The sequence below is a fragment of the Mauremys reevesii genome, linkage group 4 (genome assembly GCF_016161935.1).
Source record: "Mauremys reevesii isolate NIE-2019 linkage group 4, ASM1616193v1, whole genome shotgun sequence".
NCBI lineage: Eukaryota > Metazoa > Chordata > Testudines > Geoemydidae > Mauremys > Mauremys reevesii.
The window spans coordinates 19,789,470-19,805,553 of NC_052626.1; the positions used below are offsets into that span (position 1 = coordinate 19,789,470).

The 16,084-nt window shown below is 40.7% G+C and overlaps 1 protein-coding gene across 5 annotated transcripts in view; it reads right to left on the bottom strand.

Annotated features, from left to right (window-relative positions):
* TDRD9 (tudor domain containing 9) overlaps positions 1–16,084 on the bottom strand; it is a 141,935-nt gene that overhangs the window by 41,187 nt on the left and 84,664 nt on the right. For all 5 annotated transcript variants that reach the window (XM_039536381.1, XM_039536382.1, XM_039536383.1 and 2 more), the window contains 7 exons: positions 14,460–14,557; positions 13,828–13,959; positions 10,970–11,135; positions 10,812–10,875; positions 10,175–10,238; positions 2,071–2,115; positions 518–571 (listed from right to left, as the gene is read on the bottom strand). In XM_039536381.1, the coding sequence (XP_039392315.1) occupies positions 518–571; positions 2,071–2,115; positions 10,175–10,238; positions 10,812–10,875; positions 10,970–11,135; positions 13,828–13,959; positions 14,460–14,557 (623 nt within the window). The remainder of the gene's footprint in view (positions 1–517; positions 572–2,070; positions 2,116–10,174; positions 10,239–10,811; positions 10,876–10,969; positions 11,136–13,827; positions 13,960–14,459; positions 14,558–16,084) is intronic.

The following is a 16,084-nucleotide window of genomic DNA, read 5'->3' on the forward strand; positions in this document are numbered from 1 at the left end:
AAGATAAAAATCATGAAAATTGACTGTATCTTTGTATACACCTGCTTATCACTAGAGCAAAAATTTGGTATTTTGTGTCTCATTTTTTAAGTTTGTATTTTTTAAGTAAAGTTTAGTTGTTAATTTAAAAAAAGAAAGTTAAGTTTTAGTTTCTTTAGTTTGTTTGATGAATAAAAATAATGTCCTTTTTGATTGAGTGTTCAATTTTTTTAAATGTTTGCCTTTAAAAAAAAAAAAATGTCCTGGGTGCACACCCTAATGAAATGTGCTGCGTTCGCCTATGAGGTTAAGATATATGTACCTGAGAACTTTTAAATACTTATCAGTTTTACTTCACTTTAAATGTAGTGTCTTCTTGCAAAGATATACAAAAAAAGTGTAAGTATAATATCTTGATTCTTAATTTTTTTTTTTTTAAAAGAGCAGCAGATTCATCCAGAGTCTCAATATATTTAGAAAATTAGGAAAGTGACATACTTGATAAATATCACAAACACTGTTGCCCATTTCAACTCACCTCTCTGATTCTCTTGATCTGAATATAATTTGATCGACCCCAGTCAAGTTCTTTCTGAAGGGCACAGAGAAAATTAAAGATATAATGCATACATGGAATATTTGTTACCTGTTTATTTCCATACTGGTTCCCAACTTATTCTGCAATGTACCACTAATGGGTTCTGACGCCCTCTGCACAGATATTAGATAAGCAGTCCAGACTCACGATAGAAAGCTGCAGAATTAGGCCACACTATTTACATACTCATGTGCTCATCAGTCATGTATTTCCAAAGGTGTAAAGATGCTAGGTATCAATTAGAAACATAGAATCATAGAATATCAGGGTTGGAAGGGACCTCAGGAGGTCATCCAGTCCAACCCCCAACTAAATCAACGTAACAACTATGGCACTCGTATACCACAGCAATTGGGGCCTTATAAGTACCTTAAATAAACTTACCAGTCCAAACCTTCCACATGACCTCCTTCATAACACACATTGCCCTGGGAAAACAGGATTTCACTTCTTCTGGATGCACAGTTTTAGCAGACATCAGACAGATAGGTCCTGCGGATAATTTGTCCTGGCTACTCACTGGAGCTTCAGTAAATATACACTGGTGCTCATGATGTATGTAACAATCAGAAGGGTATTGAGAGAAGCCAAAATGGCCCACATCATGCTCTGTGTTTTTTGATGAGATCATTAATGGGGAAAAAAGTTACCTCTGTGGGTATCATGACTCTTGCCATGGAGGCAATAAACAAGTTGTTTTTCAATAGGTAATGAAAGGTATCTTTGGATTCCTGGGTTCAGAACCACGTCAGCAGCTTGCCTCAAGTCATTTTTCCCCTTTATCTGGTATCCATCACTCTTTCCTCATGACTTCCTTGAAGGAAGAGTGTAGTGGAATGGTGGAACTAACTTGGGCTGGGAGCAGTTTTAGCAGAGCTCACCAGCACTGCTGAAGAAAGGCTTCCTAAACATGGAGTATTTCTTCCACTTGGAATGTGCATTTTACTCTGTACTTTCATTATGGTAGAGAAAGGAGCACAACTGAAAAGGGTGACCAAATGGGAAAAGGGGGGAAAAAAGGGTCAGGACAGGAGTCAAAAAGTGGACAATACTCTACTACTTCGGCGGATGCAAAACCTGTTGACTGGACACCACCAGACACAGCATGACTGAGCCCTAGAGTCATGAATCACAACCATCTCTGATATCAACTAAGAGAGAGTCACAGCTTATTAATGTTGGATTGGGAGCAAGGTCAGGATCCAGCAAGACTATTTTATAGCTGTAAATAATTCTTTACAAAGCCACACATCATATGCAACAGAGTGAAAGTTTATAGTGAAATATAACGTAATTCACCATTCATGTTTCTGAATGAATGCTGTACCATCTAACTACTGACAAAATTACTCAGCCTGTACTTCCCATTTACAAGTATGTGAAGCTGAAGATTAACGTAGAGACTACTTTGAGGTTTGCTTCCTGTACTGGAAATATGACACTTCAGTGTCAGTGTCTTCTTTACCACAGATGAAAAAAAAACATTAACTAACCTTGGGATGCCTCAGTTCTCCTCTTTGTCTGCAGGCTTGCCATGCCTAAAATAACAAATAGCTTTTTTAGTTCTCAAGAACATATTGCATTGCCTATCACAACAAATGGATTTAGCACATTTAAAAGTAATGAATATTTTTTCCAAACCTTGCATGGAAAACTGTAGTAGGAAAAAGCAAGTTTATTTTTTCTACCCTAATTCAAACACCCCAGGATGGTGGTGGCGATTATGAAATGCTTAGGAACATTAGAGAGACTACAAAATTAGAAAATTCATTAACAACAGGGGATTTCAACTATCCCCATATTGACTGGGTACATGTCACCGCACGATGGGACACAGAAAAAATTTCTAGCCACCAAACATGACAGATTCTTGAAGCAGCTAATCCTGGAACCCCCCAAGGGAAGAGGCAATTCTTGATTTAGTCCTAAGTGGCACACAGGATCTGGTCCAAGACGTGGATATAGCTAAACAGCTCAGTAATAGTGACCATAATATAATGAAATTTAACATCACTGGAGTGGAGGGGATATCAAAGAAGCCCACCACAGTAACATTCAACTTAAAAAAGGGCAACTACACAAACGTGAGGGAGCTAGTTACTCAAAAATTAAAATGAACAATCACAAGAGTGAAATGCCTGCAAGCTGCATGGAAACATTTTAAAAACACCATAATAGAGGCTCAAATGAAATGTCTACTCCAAATAAATAAAAACAGTCAGAGGACCAAAGAAGTGTAATCATAGCTAAACAAGAGAGTAAAAGAGACGGAAGCAAAAAGACATTCTTTAAAAATTGGAAGTCAAATCCTACTGAGGACAATAGAAAGGAATAAACCTTGGTAAGTGTAAAAGTATAATTAAGCAGGCCAAAAAACAATTTGAAGAGCAACTAGCAAAAGACACAAAAATCAACAGCAAAAACACCTGACAATCAGTGGAGCCACTGGCCAACTGAGTTGCTAAAGGGAGACTCAAGGAAGACAAGCCGTTGTGGAGAAGCTAAACGAATTCTTTGCATAGGTCTTTACTGCAGAGGATACAAGGCAGATTCCCACACCTGAGCTATCCTTTTTAGCTGACAAATCCGAGAAGCTGTCCCAGATTGAGGTGTCAATAGAGGTGGGTTTGGAACAAAATGGTAAATTAAACAATAAGTCACCAGGACTAGATGGTATCTACTCACAAGTTCTGAAGGAACTCGAATATGAAATTGCAAAAACACCACCCAAGGTAAGTAACATCGCTTAAATCAGCCTCTGTACTGATGACTGGAGTATAGCTAATATGATGCCAATTTTTTAAAAAGGCTCCAGTGCCAATCCTGGCAATTACAATCCACTAAGCCTAACTTTAGTACCAGGAAAACTGGTTGAAACTACAATAAAGAACAGAATTATCAGATATATAGATGAACGCAATATGTTGGGAAAGAGTCAACATGGCTTGTGTAAAGGCAAATCACACTTCATCAATCTATTAGAATTCTTTGAAGGAGTCAACAAACATGTGGAGAAGGGTGATCCAGTGGATATAGTATACTTGGACTTTCAGAAAGCCTTTAACAAGATCCCTCACCAAAGCAAAGCAGGTAATCATGGGATTAGAGGGATGGTCCTCTCATGGATTAGTAACTGGTTAAAAGCCAGAAAACAAAGGGTAGGAATAAATGGCCAATTTTCAGAATGGAGAGAGGTTAATAGCAGGATCCTCCAAGGATCTGTTTTGGGACCAGTGCTGTGCAACATATCCATAAATGATCTGGAAGAAGGGGCAAACAGTGAGGTGGCAACATTTGCAAATGATACAAAATTACTCACGATAGTTAAGTCCAAAGCTGACTACGAAGAGTTGCAAAGGAATCTCAGAAAATTTGGTGACTGGGCAACAAAATGGCAGATGAAATTCAATGTTGGTAAATGCAAAGTAATGCACACTGGAAAACATAATCCCAACTACAAACTGTTGGGGTCTAAATTAGTTTTTAAAACTTAAGAAAGATCTTGGTGTCATTGTGGATAGCTCTCTGAAAACATCTGCTCGATGTGCAGTGCCTGTCCAAAAAGTTAACAGAATGTTAAGAACCATTAGGAAAAGAATACATAATAAGGCAGTAAATATCATAATGCCACTATAGAAATCCCTGGTATGCCCACTCCCTTAATACTGCATGCAGTTCTGGTTGCCCCACCTCAAAAAAGATACACTAAAACTGGAAAAGAAAAGCAACAAAAAATGATTAGGGCTTCCATATGAGAAGGGATTATAAAGACAGACTGTTCAACTTGGAAAAGAAACAACTAATGGAGGATATGATCGAGGTCTGTAAAATCATGAATGTTGTGGAGAAAGTGACTAAGGTAGTGTTATTTACCCCTTCACATAATACAAGAACTAGGGGTCACCCTATGAAATTAACCAGCAGCAGATTTAAATCAAACTAAAGTAAGTATTTCTTCACACGATGCACAGTCAACCAGTGGAACTCATTACCATAGGATGTTGTGAAGGCCAAAAGTATTATCAGCGGCAAAAAATAATTAGATAAATTCATGGAAGATGGGTAATAGTCATTGATGAACCTAAGATTCCAATCTGATAGTGGAAAACAAGCGTTACTCCATTTTGAAACCCTTACCATTAGCTGAAAGCAGGCACATCACATAGACTGATCTGGGGCAGAAAAACAGCAAGTTTGTGGAAAAGTGGTAAGGCAGCATATCATGACATCAGTGGCTCAACAGTCAAGCTGGAAGGGGATATCAAGGGGAGTACCGCATGGATTGGGTCTGGTTCTGTTCAATATCTTTATCAGTGATTTAGATATTGGCATACAGAGTACACTTACAAAGTTTGTGGACGATACCAGGTTGGAAGGGGTTGCAAGTGCTTTGGTGGATAGGATTATAATTCAATACGATCTGGACTAACTGGAGAAATGCTCTGAAGTAAATAGGATGAAATTCAATAAGGACAAATGCAAAGGACTCCACTTAGGAACAATCAGTTGCACACATACAAAATGGGAAATGACTGCCTAGGAAAGGGTACTGTGGAAAGTAATCTGGGACCACAAGCTAAATAACAGTCAACAGTGTAACACTGTTTCCAAAAAAAAACAAAAAAGCAAACATCATTCAGGGATGTATTAGCAGGAGTGTTGTAATTAAGACACAAGAAGTCATTCTTGTACTCTACTCTGCACTGATTAGGCCTCAACTGGAGTATTGTGTCCAGTTCTGGGCACCACGTATCAGGAAAATTATGGACAAATTGGAGAAAGTCCAGAGAAGAGCAACAAAAGTGATTAAAGGTATAGAAAACATGACCTGTGAGGGAAGAATGAAAAAAATTGTGTTTGTTTTGTCTGGAGAAGAGAAGACTGAGAGGGGACATGACAACAGTTTTCAAGTACATAAAAGGTTGTTCAAGGAAAAGGGAGAAAAATTGTTCTCTTTAACCTCTGAAGATAGTACAAGAAGCAATGGGCTTAAAATTACAGCAAGGACAGTTTAGGTTGGACATTAAGAAAAACTTCCTGTCAGGATAGTTAAGCACTGGAATAAATTGCCTAGGGAGGTTGTGGAACCATCATCATTGTCTAACTTGCTCTTAAAAATCTCCAATCACCTCTCAGGGATGGTCTAAATAATATTTAGTTCTGCCTTGAGTGCAGGAGACTGAACTAAAAGGCCTCTCAAGGTCCCTTCCCTTCCCAGTCCTACCCTTCTATGATTCTATGTCACTGAGTGCAGCAGCAAGGGCTTAACCACAATGTTGGTGCATGGTCAAAATTCAGACTATAAAATAAGCCAAAAGCATAACAGGAAAGAGACGAGACGAGAAAAGACGACAACCCGACTCTAGATTACTGACCATCAGATGCGGGGCCCTGCTCATTCAGAATCACTTTGGACTATATGTAATTGCAATTTGAGGTGCTTTTAGCTTACTGCAGTAGGGAGTTTTGTATTAATAAAAGGCATTCTGTGTTTGAAATGCTTGCATCAATCACTTATGCCATGTGCTTGGGGAATTCCTGAGACCACCCTAGCATAGTGAAACCCTGTGAGTAACACATGATCTAGGTGTCCCTAAATCTGATTGCCAGATGTTGGGACTGGACAACAGGGGATGGATCACTTGATAACTGCCCTGTTCTGTTCATTCCCTCTGAAGTATCTGGCTTTGGCCACTGATGGAACACAGGATATTGGGCTAGATGGACCATTGATCTGACCAAGTATGGCCATTCTTTTGTTCTTAAAATAATCTTTTGGGGGTGACAACTATGGAAAATTTAAGCTCAAAAGAATATTAGGAAGTTCAAGCTAATGAAAAGAACAGTTATTTACCATACGGTAACTGTGGTTCTTCAAGAAGCTGTGTGTGGATCCCACTGTAGAATGCATGTGCCTGCACACGAGATTGAAGTCTTTTGATTAGTAGTGTCTATTGGGGAAGACTGCCTGAACAGTTTTGTTCTATCAGTCTAATAAAGCAAGGCTCTGGAAACATGCAAAATGCAATTTCTTCTCTTCTGGTATAGAGTGAGGATTCAGGAAAGAAGACAGGGAGATTGAATGATTCTCACAGAACTTAGACCATCTTGGGAATGAATTTAAGAGTGGGTTTCAGCACCACTTTGCTCATGTTTAGAGAGATTTAGCCTTAAGTGCTTGAAGCTCACTATCTCCCAGCCAAAGTGACGGAAACTAGAAGGTTTCAGAGTTGTTATGCATACTTCCACCTTTTCATGTTCTCTGTATGTATAAATATCTCCTGTCTGTATGTTCCATTCTATGCATCCGAAGAAGTGAGCTGTAGCTCACGAAAGCTCATGCTAAAATAAATTTGTTAGTCTTTAAGGTGCCACAAGTACTCCTGTTCTTTTTGCGGAAACTAGAAGGGCTGTCTTCAGGATGAGATGATGTAAGGAGCATTCCAAAAGAGGTTCTAAAGCAGGGGTGGGTGGATCCGGCCCACGAGATTGCCATCCCCGCGGCATTCATGGCCCTGCATGCAATTTCAAAAAGTTTGCCCACCCCTGTTCTAAAGGGAAGCTCAGTGAGCCTGAGAAGGATGAAACTGAGATCTCAGGCAGTAGGCCCTTGCGAAAGATTTTTTACCATCAGGCGGGAGAAGACCAAGCACGACGGCACAGGTGGATGGCAAGCAGAGATTGCTACAAGGCAGACATTAATGGAGTGGGACACAAGGCTAGAAATATTTGAAATGCATCCAGTAGTCAAGGATCTTTGGTATCAAGGGCCCTGTCTGTGCTAAGCTGCCCATACTAAGAACCTCTTTCATTTTGAGTACCAAGTCTTTCTGGTAGACATCTTCCTGCTCTGTATCAGGATCTCTTGAACCTGCAGGGAGCAGTCTCTGTCCATGGTATTTAACCAAATAGCCATGCTGTCAGATTCAGTGACCGTGGGTCTGGATGGAGTATCTGACAATTGTGGTGTGAAATCAGGTCTGGGAACTGGAGATGTGGTTGAATGAACATCTGTAGCAGGTTTGCCAGCCAAAACTGGACTTGGACAACAGGAAGCTAGCAGGATGATCATGGCTCTATCTTGTGATTTTGGATATCACGATAGGGAAGGGGGACTTGGTGAGAAGCCATACACCAGGCCTTAATTCCACTGCAGAAGGAGGGGGTCTGGTAATGATCCTGTGCTCACACCCTTTCTGGGGAAAAAAAATATCTGACATTTCACCATGTACGTGAACACTGACCTATGGCCTAACAACCTAAGGCAAGTCCATACTATTGTAGTCGGGTTTGATTTTCTCTCTAGTAACAGTGACTGCAACAACGGGAACCTGTCCTGAGGCAGGTACGCTCTGACCAACCTGGATTTTATCATGGCCCCTATGAACTCAATCTTGTGTAATGGGATAAGAGACTATTTTTCATGGGGTTCATCAGGAGGCCCAGCTGGGTGAACTCTGAAGAGGGATGGGGAAGAAGGATGGGTAAAGCATAAGGCGTGGATATAGATGAGATAGCCTGGGGCAATGCCGCCTAGCAACCATTTGTCAGCTGTGATAGGAGACCAAGCCTACTGGAAAGATGAAAGGCAAATGTGGTAAACAGGCTCTGGACTGCCATTTATGTGACGACAAAACCCCCCATCAAACCTACTGCCTCTGAGAGGGTGGCAGAGGTGACCGCCATCCCCTGCTTTTTTATAAGGAAGCAATCCTCGTCGGGGTTGTGGTACACCAAAGAGCCTGTACCACCTTTTCCTGGATCACTGTGGTTTCAATGTCCAAGGTCACTGCAATCCAGGAGAGGTGGTCTTGAAGCTATCCATCGCTGGCGTTGGGACCTGTTATCACTTTCTCCTCTGGTAATGACAATGTCTCAGGCGTGGATGGAGGTTGGTGCTGTCCCTCCGTTGTCACATCAAGGTGCTTTCTGAGACCAATGTCTGGCTCAGGCATGGCTGACCTGGCTAGTGACATCACTGGAGAGTAAGATCTGCTTCTCCTTGATGCATGGGAGAGGGATCAGCTCTAGGACATGTGTGATGATGGACCCCAATTCAGGCCAATAGGGCCAAGGTAACATCGTGAAAACATGATAAAATACAGGTTGGCCGACCCAGTGTCACTTGTGCCTCACTTGAGGGGCTTCCCACATTCTCCTTAGGGACGGGTTCCAATGGTAGGGGATAGAGGGGTTTCTAGTTGAAATCAGTGAAAACAAGTAAGTCAGCCAGGGTGATGAGTATATTTTCTCGAATGGTGATGTCATAGATTGGTGTGACCCTGGATCCAGCACCAACTGTAGTCTTGATGTGGAAGATCTCTCAGGAAAGGATGCAGATTCCTCCATTAGGATACATCTTCGGCCTTTGATGGGCAGAGTCAGCAGTACAAATATCTGTGACTTAGTTGGTTGCAGGTTGCATCAAGGAGAAGCAGATCTTACTCTCCAGTGGTGTCATTAGCCAGGTCAGCCAACTATGCCATGCTAATGGTTCATCTTGGAAGCGAATAAAAACTGGGGGATTTTATCTTTAGAGGACTAGTGTTGGGGTCCTCCTTGTGGAATATTCATTATGCTTATGCTCTGTCCAGCCCCAGTTCTGCCTTTCACTGTTGGGGGCACAGGTGCCGGATCTGTAAAAGCTGAGGTTGTCTGTGCCAATGTTGTCAGTTCCCTCTTTAAGGCCTACTTTTCAATGCTGGATCCTGGAACACTGTGTCAGATTGAAGGAGTGCTGGTTCCTGCTGATGATTTCTTCAGCTCTGGGTCTAGCAGATGTCGCTTCCTTGGGGACAGAAACGACTTGCATGGACTGTACTAAGAGATGTAGCTTGAGTCAAGCATCCCTAGATTTGCAAGTCCTTGATGAACAGGACCAACACGCTGAGCACTGGTACAGGATGTTACTTTCCACCAAGCAGAATAGGCATCAAGTAAGTCATTCGGTGAGGGGGGAAATGAGGCTGTCACAGGGCAGGCAGAGTTTGAATCCAGAGTTTAGAGTCTGCCATGCCACTACAATAAGCACCTCACCTCATTATTGGAGGGGTACCAAATACTTTTCTTTTTCTAAAATGTCCAATTCTGGGATTTGCAAAGAGGAAAACAACTTCTCAGAAGATCTGAGGAAAAAAAACCCCAGACTTTTGAAGCTCTGAAAAGAGTAGTGGATTGGATAATCACTGGGTTCCATCTTGCTACCACAGGCAGTAAGAAGGAGCTGCGGGAGGGTCATTTGTCCTTTTATACCCTCACACGAGAGCACGATGCGGCACAGGGTGTGCCACCAGAAACTGCTATTCCAAAGTCTCTGTTACGTGCATGAGCTAAGGGTGCACCTACAGCGGGCTCCACACTGACACATACTTGAAGAAACAAGGGTTATGATAGAAACTTCTTTTGGAAACCATCTAAAGAGGATAATAATGAAATAAGTAGCTCAAACTAACATTGTACAGATTATATTTTAAGCAGCTATTATCAGCCCTATGAACACTGCAGAGGGTCTACAAGGCTAAGTAAATACATCTTTATGTTTGTTAAATTTCACTGGGAGATCAGCCCTTTCATTAGAATACTAGACAACATGATTACCTTAAATGCACCCACAAGTGCAATGCAGTCACTCTTACTATTTCCAGCAAAAATCATTTTATTCCTGGGAATGCAAACAAAAACGTATCACAAGATAAACAATGAATAAGTTTAAGGCTATTCTATAAGGTTCTTATATCACCCTCATCACAGTAGTATCTCAGTGCCCTCCAACAGTGCATTAAGCAACTGTCTGGTATGGTTTGTTCTCTCTCATATCACCACCCGATGGGGCAAACCATGTGTAGTATAGTGTTTTAGTAGGGTTCTGTGTTTTTTTTAGAATGTGCACACTACTATGCATTTATGTTAGAGAAGGCAAAGGATGAAGTGTGGCTTGCATTTAGAGCAGACAGGGTGTGTGTGTGTGGGGGGTGGTATTTAGTTCACATGGAAGTCCATGCCAGTGTTTCAGTCCAGTTCTGAGAAAGCTTGGTTTTCTGTACAGACTAGCTTTATTCTTATAGTAAAAAGGCAAAGTAATATGTTCTTAGCATTGTGACTGACAAGAAGAGATCAAACCCCCACGCACCCTCCCCGCAAAGTGCTTACAGTCTAAGACTCCCTGGAGAAGAAGCATGGCTGGCTGCGTATTTGTTTTAAAAACAAGAAGTTAAGTATCTTGAAAGTAAAATACCTGTATCCATCAAGATGCTGCCTGAAAGGCATTGCAAAAAAGTTCTTCAAAGAGAGTGCTGCAGCTGTAACAAAAACAGATGGAAATTAAGAGCTGCAACAAGTCTGGATGTAGTTTTATGATGACTGTTCTTAAATGCTTTTTGTTCCCTCACCTACCTATAATAAGGCATTCTTCTAAACATCCAAAGACATGGCCAAGAACTATTAGCTTTCCAAGCTGCTGGTCCACAGGTAAGTGTGCCAATACTCTTCCCAAGAAGGTTAGCTCACCATCATAAGGGTTTTCTTCTTCAGGATGTGCACTAATTGCAAGTGCTCCCATCTTTATAAAATTAATTATCTGGTTAATAGACTCAACTTTGCCAACATCTAAGATATTTGCATCCAAAAAAAAAAAATAATCTGGCCTAGCACAATAATTGAAATTAGTAGCAGAAACCACTATAGGTGCTTGGGGGAGAAAAAGGGTTGGGGAGCTTAAACCAAAAGTTAAAAAACCCATTTTTTGCAGCTGAAACTTGTATGGTAGAAACTGAAGATATAAATGAACTACGCTATTTTTAAACTGTTACTCATGTGTTTGGGGAAAGGAGGATATGTTTCATGTCATTAATGCTCCCGCAGTGTTTATGAGCAGGAAGCACAAACCCTGTGCAGAGTTGCACAATATCAGAACCATACTCCCCACGCACTATCCTTTCGGTATGGAAGAGGTGGACAGAATTTTGGCTTTTATTTATAAACAATTCTTACAATTTTGCTACTATTTCTTCCATACTTTCTCATTAAGGATGCTTGTCTACAAACAGGATTATTTCCCCAATATTCATCTGTGCCTACTCCTAAATGAAGCCATAATCCTGTTGTAGCAACATTAAAATTGATGGCTGCAGAAATTATGTTAAAAAGGGGGGTGATGTCCCCCAATAAGGGGGAAAAAAATAAAGTGTTTCTAAACTGATAGGGTTTTTTTTTTATTTTTCAGTTTTCCATGAGGAGCCAGTACCTCTTTAAATGTCTTATTAGACACAAGTTCAGACTATTTATCTATTTACAATATATTTAGACTATCTGGGCTTTAGCAAAACAATTAGAAGTACCTGTGGCATTACGCCCCATATTCTTCATAGTAATATTATGATATGATTATGGCATCACTATGATGTAGTTTATACAAGATAGGTCATATGAGATATAATTGAAAAAGTTATGAGTCACTGAACATGATTATCCTATTTGTATACATGTATCATTTTGGTATCTGCAGTTAGGAATATTGTCTATGCATCTGTTACAAATGTGTTTACATCTGGGGAAAGCCCACTAGACAGAAAGCAGTCAGTCTAGATGGCTGGCTGGGAAGGGCCATTAGGCAGAACAATAGGTTTTAGAAGATGCTTATCTCCCACCAGGGAGCCTGCCTGGGGAGTCTTCCTGAGGATGGTACAAACAGCCTCAGACTCATGGCTGCTGTGGCCCTACAGAGGCATTTGACCAAGTCACCTGGTACTGGACTCCATCACAGAATACCAGTGTTTTTCCACTGAAGGGAGAAGGGATAGCTCAGTGGTTTGAGCATTGGCCTGCTAAACCCAGGGTTGTGAGTTCAATCCTTGAGGGGGCCACTTAGGGATCTGGGGCAAAATCAGTACTTGGTCCTGCTAGTGAAGGCAGGGGGCTGGACTCAATGACCTTTCAGGGTCCCTTCAAGTTCTATGATATAGGTATAGCTCCATATATTATATTATAACTAAAAAATTGGAGACAAAGGGTTCCCACCATATGCAAAAGCTATTTAAGGCAGGGGAGTGACATCAGGTTTGTTCTTCACTGACTCCCCGCCCAAGAAAACTGCTGGAAATGCCCAAGAAACAAGGACTGAACTGGGGGAGAAGGGCTGAACCCAGGCTAGAGGGATTTCTAGTCTGTGAAAGGAATACCTGGGGTCTGAAGCTGCATGCAAGTGTAGCTTACCCTCAAGAATCTCTGCAAACTGCTTACATCATCATTTAGTATATTAAGCTTAGATTGTTTTTTTTTATTTACTAGGTAATCTGCTTTGATTGGTTTGCTATCCCTTATAATCACTTAAAACCTCTCTTTTGTAGTTAATATATTTATTTTTTCTTGGTCTAAAACCAGTGTGTGGAAATCATAATGGGGGTGGGGGAAGGGGGGGCAGAAAGCTGTTGCATATTTTCCTCCACATTGAGGGAGATGGGTGAATTTCATGAGCTTGTGCTGTACGGTTCCCTGTGAAGTGCAAGACAGTATAATTTTGGGTTTACTCTCCGGAAGCTAGTAAGTGCCCTAGCTAAATAGCCTTCCCATGCAGGGGCTGGTTAGAAAGCCTGTTTGCGTGTTATTACAGCTAGATAAAAACAACAAGGAGTCCAGTGGCACTTTAAAGACTAACAGATTTATTTGGGCATACGTTTTAGTGGGTAAAAAAATCCACTTCTTCAGATGCATGGAGTGAAAATTACAGATGCAGGCATTATTATACTGACACATGAAGAGAAGGGAGTTACCTCACAAGTGCAGAACCAGTGCTAACAGGGCCAATTCGATCAGGGTGGATGTGGTCCACTCCCAATAACTGATGAGGAGGTGTCAATACCAAGAGAGGGAAAACTGCTTTTGTAGTGAGCCAGCCACTTCCAGTCCCCTATTCAAGCCCATATCAATGATGTTAAATTTACAAATGAATTTTAGTGCTGCAGTTTCTCTCTGAAGTCTGTTTCTGAAGTTTTTTTGGTTCAAGTATGGCTACTTTAAAATCTGTTATAGAATGTCCAGGAAGACTGAAGTGTTCTCCTACTGACTTTTGTATGTTACCATTCCTGATGTCCGATGTGTGTCCATTAATTCTTTTATGTAGCTGGATGTATCCCTACCTGTGTGCTGATGAAAGTGTGAAACTAGGAGCTTGTCACAGCATTACAGGGTGAATGGGAGCCCAGACTGGTGGGCTCAGTGGTACCACAGTCCCAGGCACCCGTCACAGCGCCTACCTCTTTAAGTTGAAGAATGGTGTGCTCAATGTCACCTATACTGGGTGGAGATAGAGCTGTTGCCAATAAGGCTCTTGGTTCCCCCATGTCAAGCAATTTAACCTTTAAGACTGTACTTCCTAATGGACATCGCTGAAAGGAAAAATAAATTGGGAAGTGTTATCTTTCCACAAATGGCAGAAGTTAACTCACTTAACTCACTATATGGAATGTTTCCTTTTATAAAAGACACATTTTAGATATAGACAGCCAAATAAATCTATTAGATAATTGAACTGTATTTCCCACAGCTAAGGATAGATTCTACTTTTGCCAGGCTACCGAACCGTTCAAGATAATGAAGTTTTATTGACCTGATATGCCTTCCTCTACAAAGAGAAAATGGTTAACACAATATGTCTATTTTTCCAGTAGAAGCATCCTGAAAGTATTATTTTACCAGCTTTGTTCTATATTACTAAATATTAGTCAAATTACTAGCTACTACTCCAAAACGTCAATCATTTTACCCTCTTTGAACATGTGAATAACTTTCATAATTATACATTACCTTTAACAACAATGTAGCCACACTTACCACTTGTATCACTAAATATAGATAAAATCATATTACATTTGAAAATAATTCTTACCAGCATCTCAGGTAAAGCATTCTCCGGTATACAGTTTGTCCAGAAGTCCTTGTGTATAAGCCTATAACAGTACCCTTTGGAAACACGTCCAGCCCGGCCTTTAAATAATACAGCAGATTAAGGCATGGTTTGGCAATGATTTGTAAACTGACAATCTCAGACTTAAACATGTTATACTAAAATTAAGAGATTCATTCACACACACACAAAATATTTCACTACAAGACAATGCAGCAAAGCTAACAGACTGAGTAAAACTCAAAGAAGGAAATTCAAATTGAAAATCCCATCTAAAGTCTGATTCCCCATCTTATGCAGCAACTGCAGAATGAATCCTATGAGCTCCAAAGTCAGGATCTGGAAGATGGGAGTAAGGACAACTAGTGGTTAGTATGCTAGCCTGGAACTTGGGAGATTTGGACTGAATTTCTTGCTCTGTCACAGACTTGCAGAAGATGGGCAAATCACTTCGTCTCTGGCCTCAGCGTCTATCCATAAAATGGGAATAAACACACTTCCCTGCCTCACCAGGGTGTTGCCAGAATAAATATATTAAAGAGAGTGTAGCAGTCTCAAATATTATGGTTGCTATAAATAGTATAGAAAGATGGGATTATCCAAGAACCCACCTAACCCCTGAAGTGTATGAGCCATACTGAGTACATCTGTTTGTTTTGTATAGTAATATCTGGCTACATATTATATCACTGTGGCAAAAGGTGCACAAGTCCTGAACCTGCAGTGAGCAACCTGCAAAGCTCATTGCAGGATCAGCACCTTAGTCTAAGCTTTTTTGGAGCTGGGATTTTTTAGGCACACTTCCTCTATTGTACAGCACCTAGTACACTGATGATTCATGGATTTCATATAATGCGAACAGTGAACATCGTTTGAAAAAAGCCGATGCAGCATGTTAAGTTTCCACATTTATATGCACACAGAACAGGAAATGATGAAGTGTTTCAGTGAGATTTAGGCTCCTAAATCACTTATGAAATGGGAGTTAGGCTCCTAAGTCACCTGAGCAATTTTTAAAATTTCACCTTAGAATTTAATCATCCTCCCAACCAAAAAAAAAAATTCCGTAAGAAAAAAATTTCTGCTAGAAATTAAGGACTTCATTTAATTCTCCCCTTTGAAAGGAAAAGTGGTTCTGACCTTGCACTGGGATAGAGGGTCTGGTCTGTAAATACCAAATGGAGTTTATGGCTCATTAGGGAAATAAAACCACATTTGCATGGATCAGAAGCTATCATGCAGGGAGCTGGCCTCCTTTGTTGATACACCTAAACCTCATACTCCTGGCAACATGGTTCTCATGAGCCTTGCTACCACTGATTCTCCACTTCTTAGAGCATAAAGGATAAGTTAGATGTGATTGCAGCAGCTTTAATTCCCAGCATAGCTTTTCTCTTGGAAATCTACAAGATCCAGAGAGGTGCACTAGGACTAATCCTTATCTTGCTACCCTCTCCTGACCAATATATTACCAGTCATGCAATATGCTCACAGAGAGGTTTGCTGAAAGCTTGAGGGGTGGGAGAGTGATTCAAAGTTCTCTCTTTTAATTATTACTTAATTAAAGCATTCCTATTGATATCTGATTTTGTAAACTGTAAGACCTA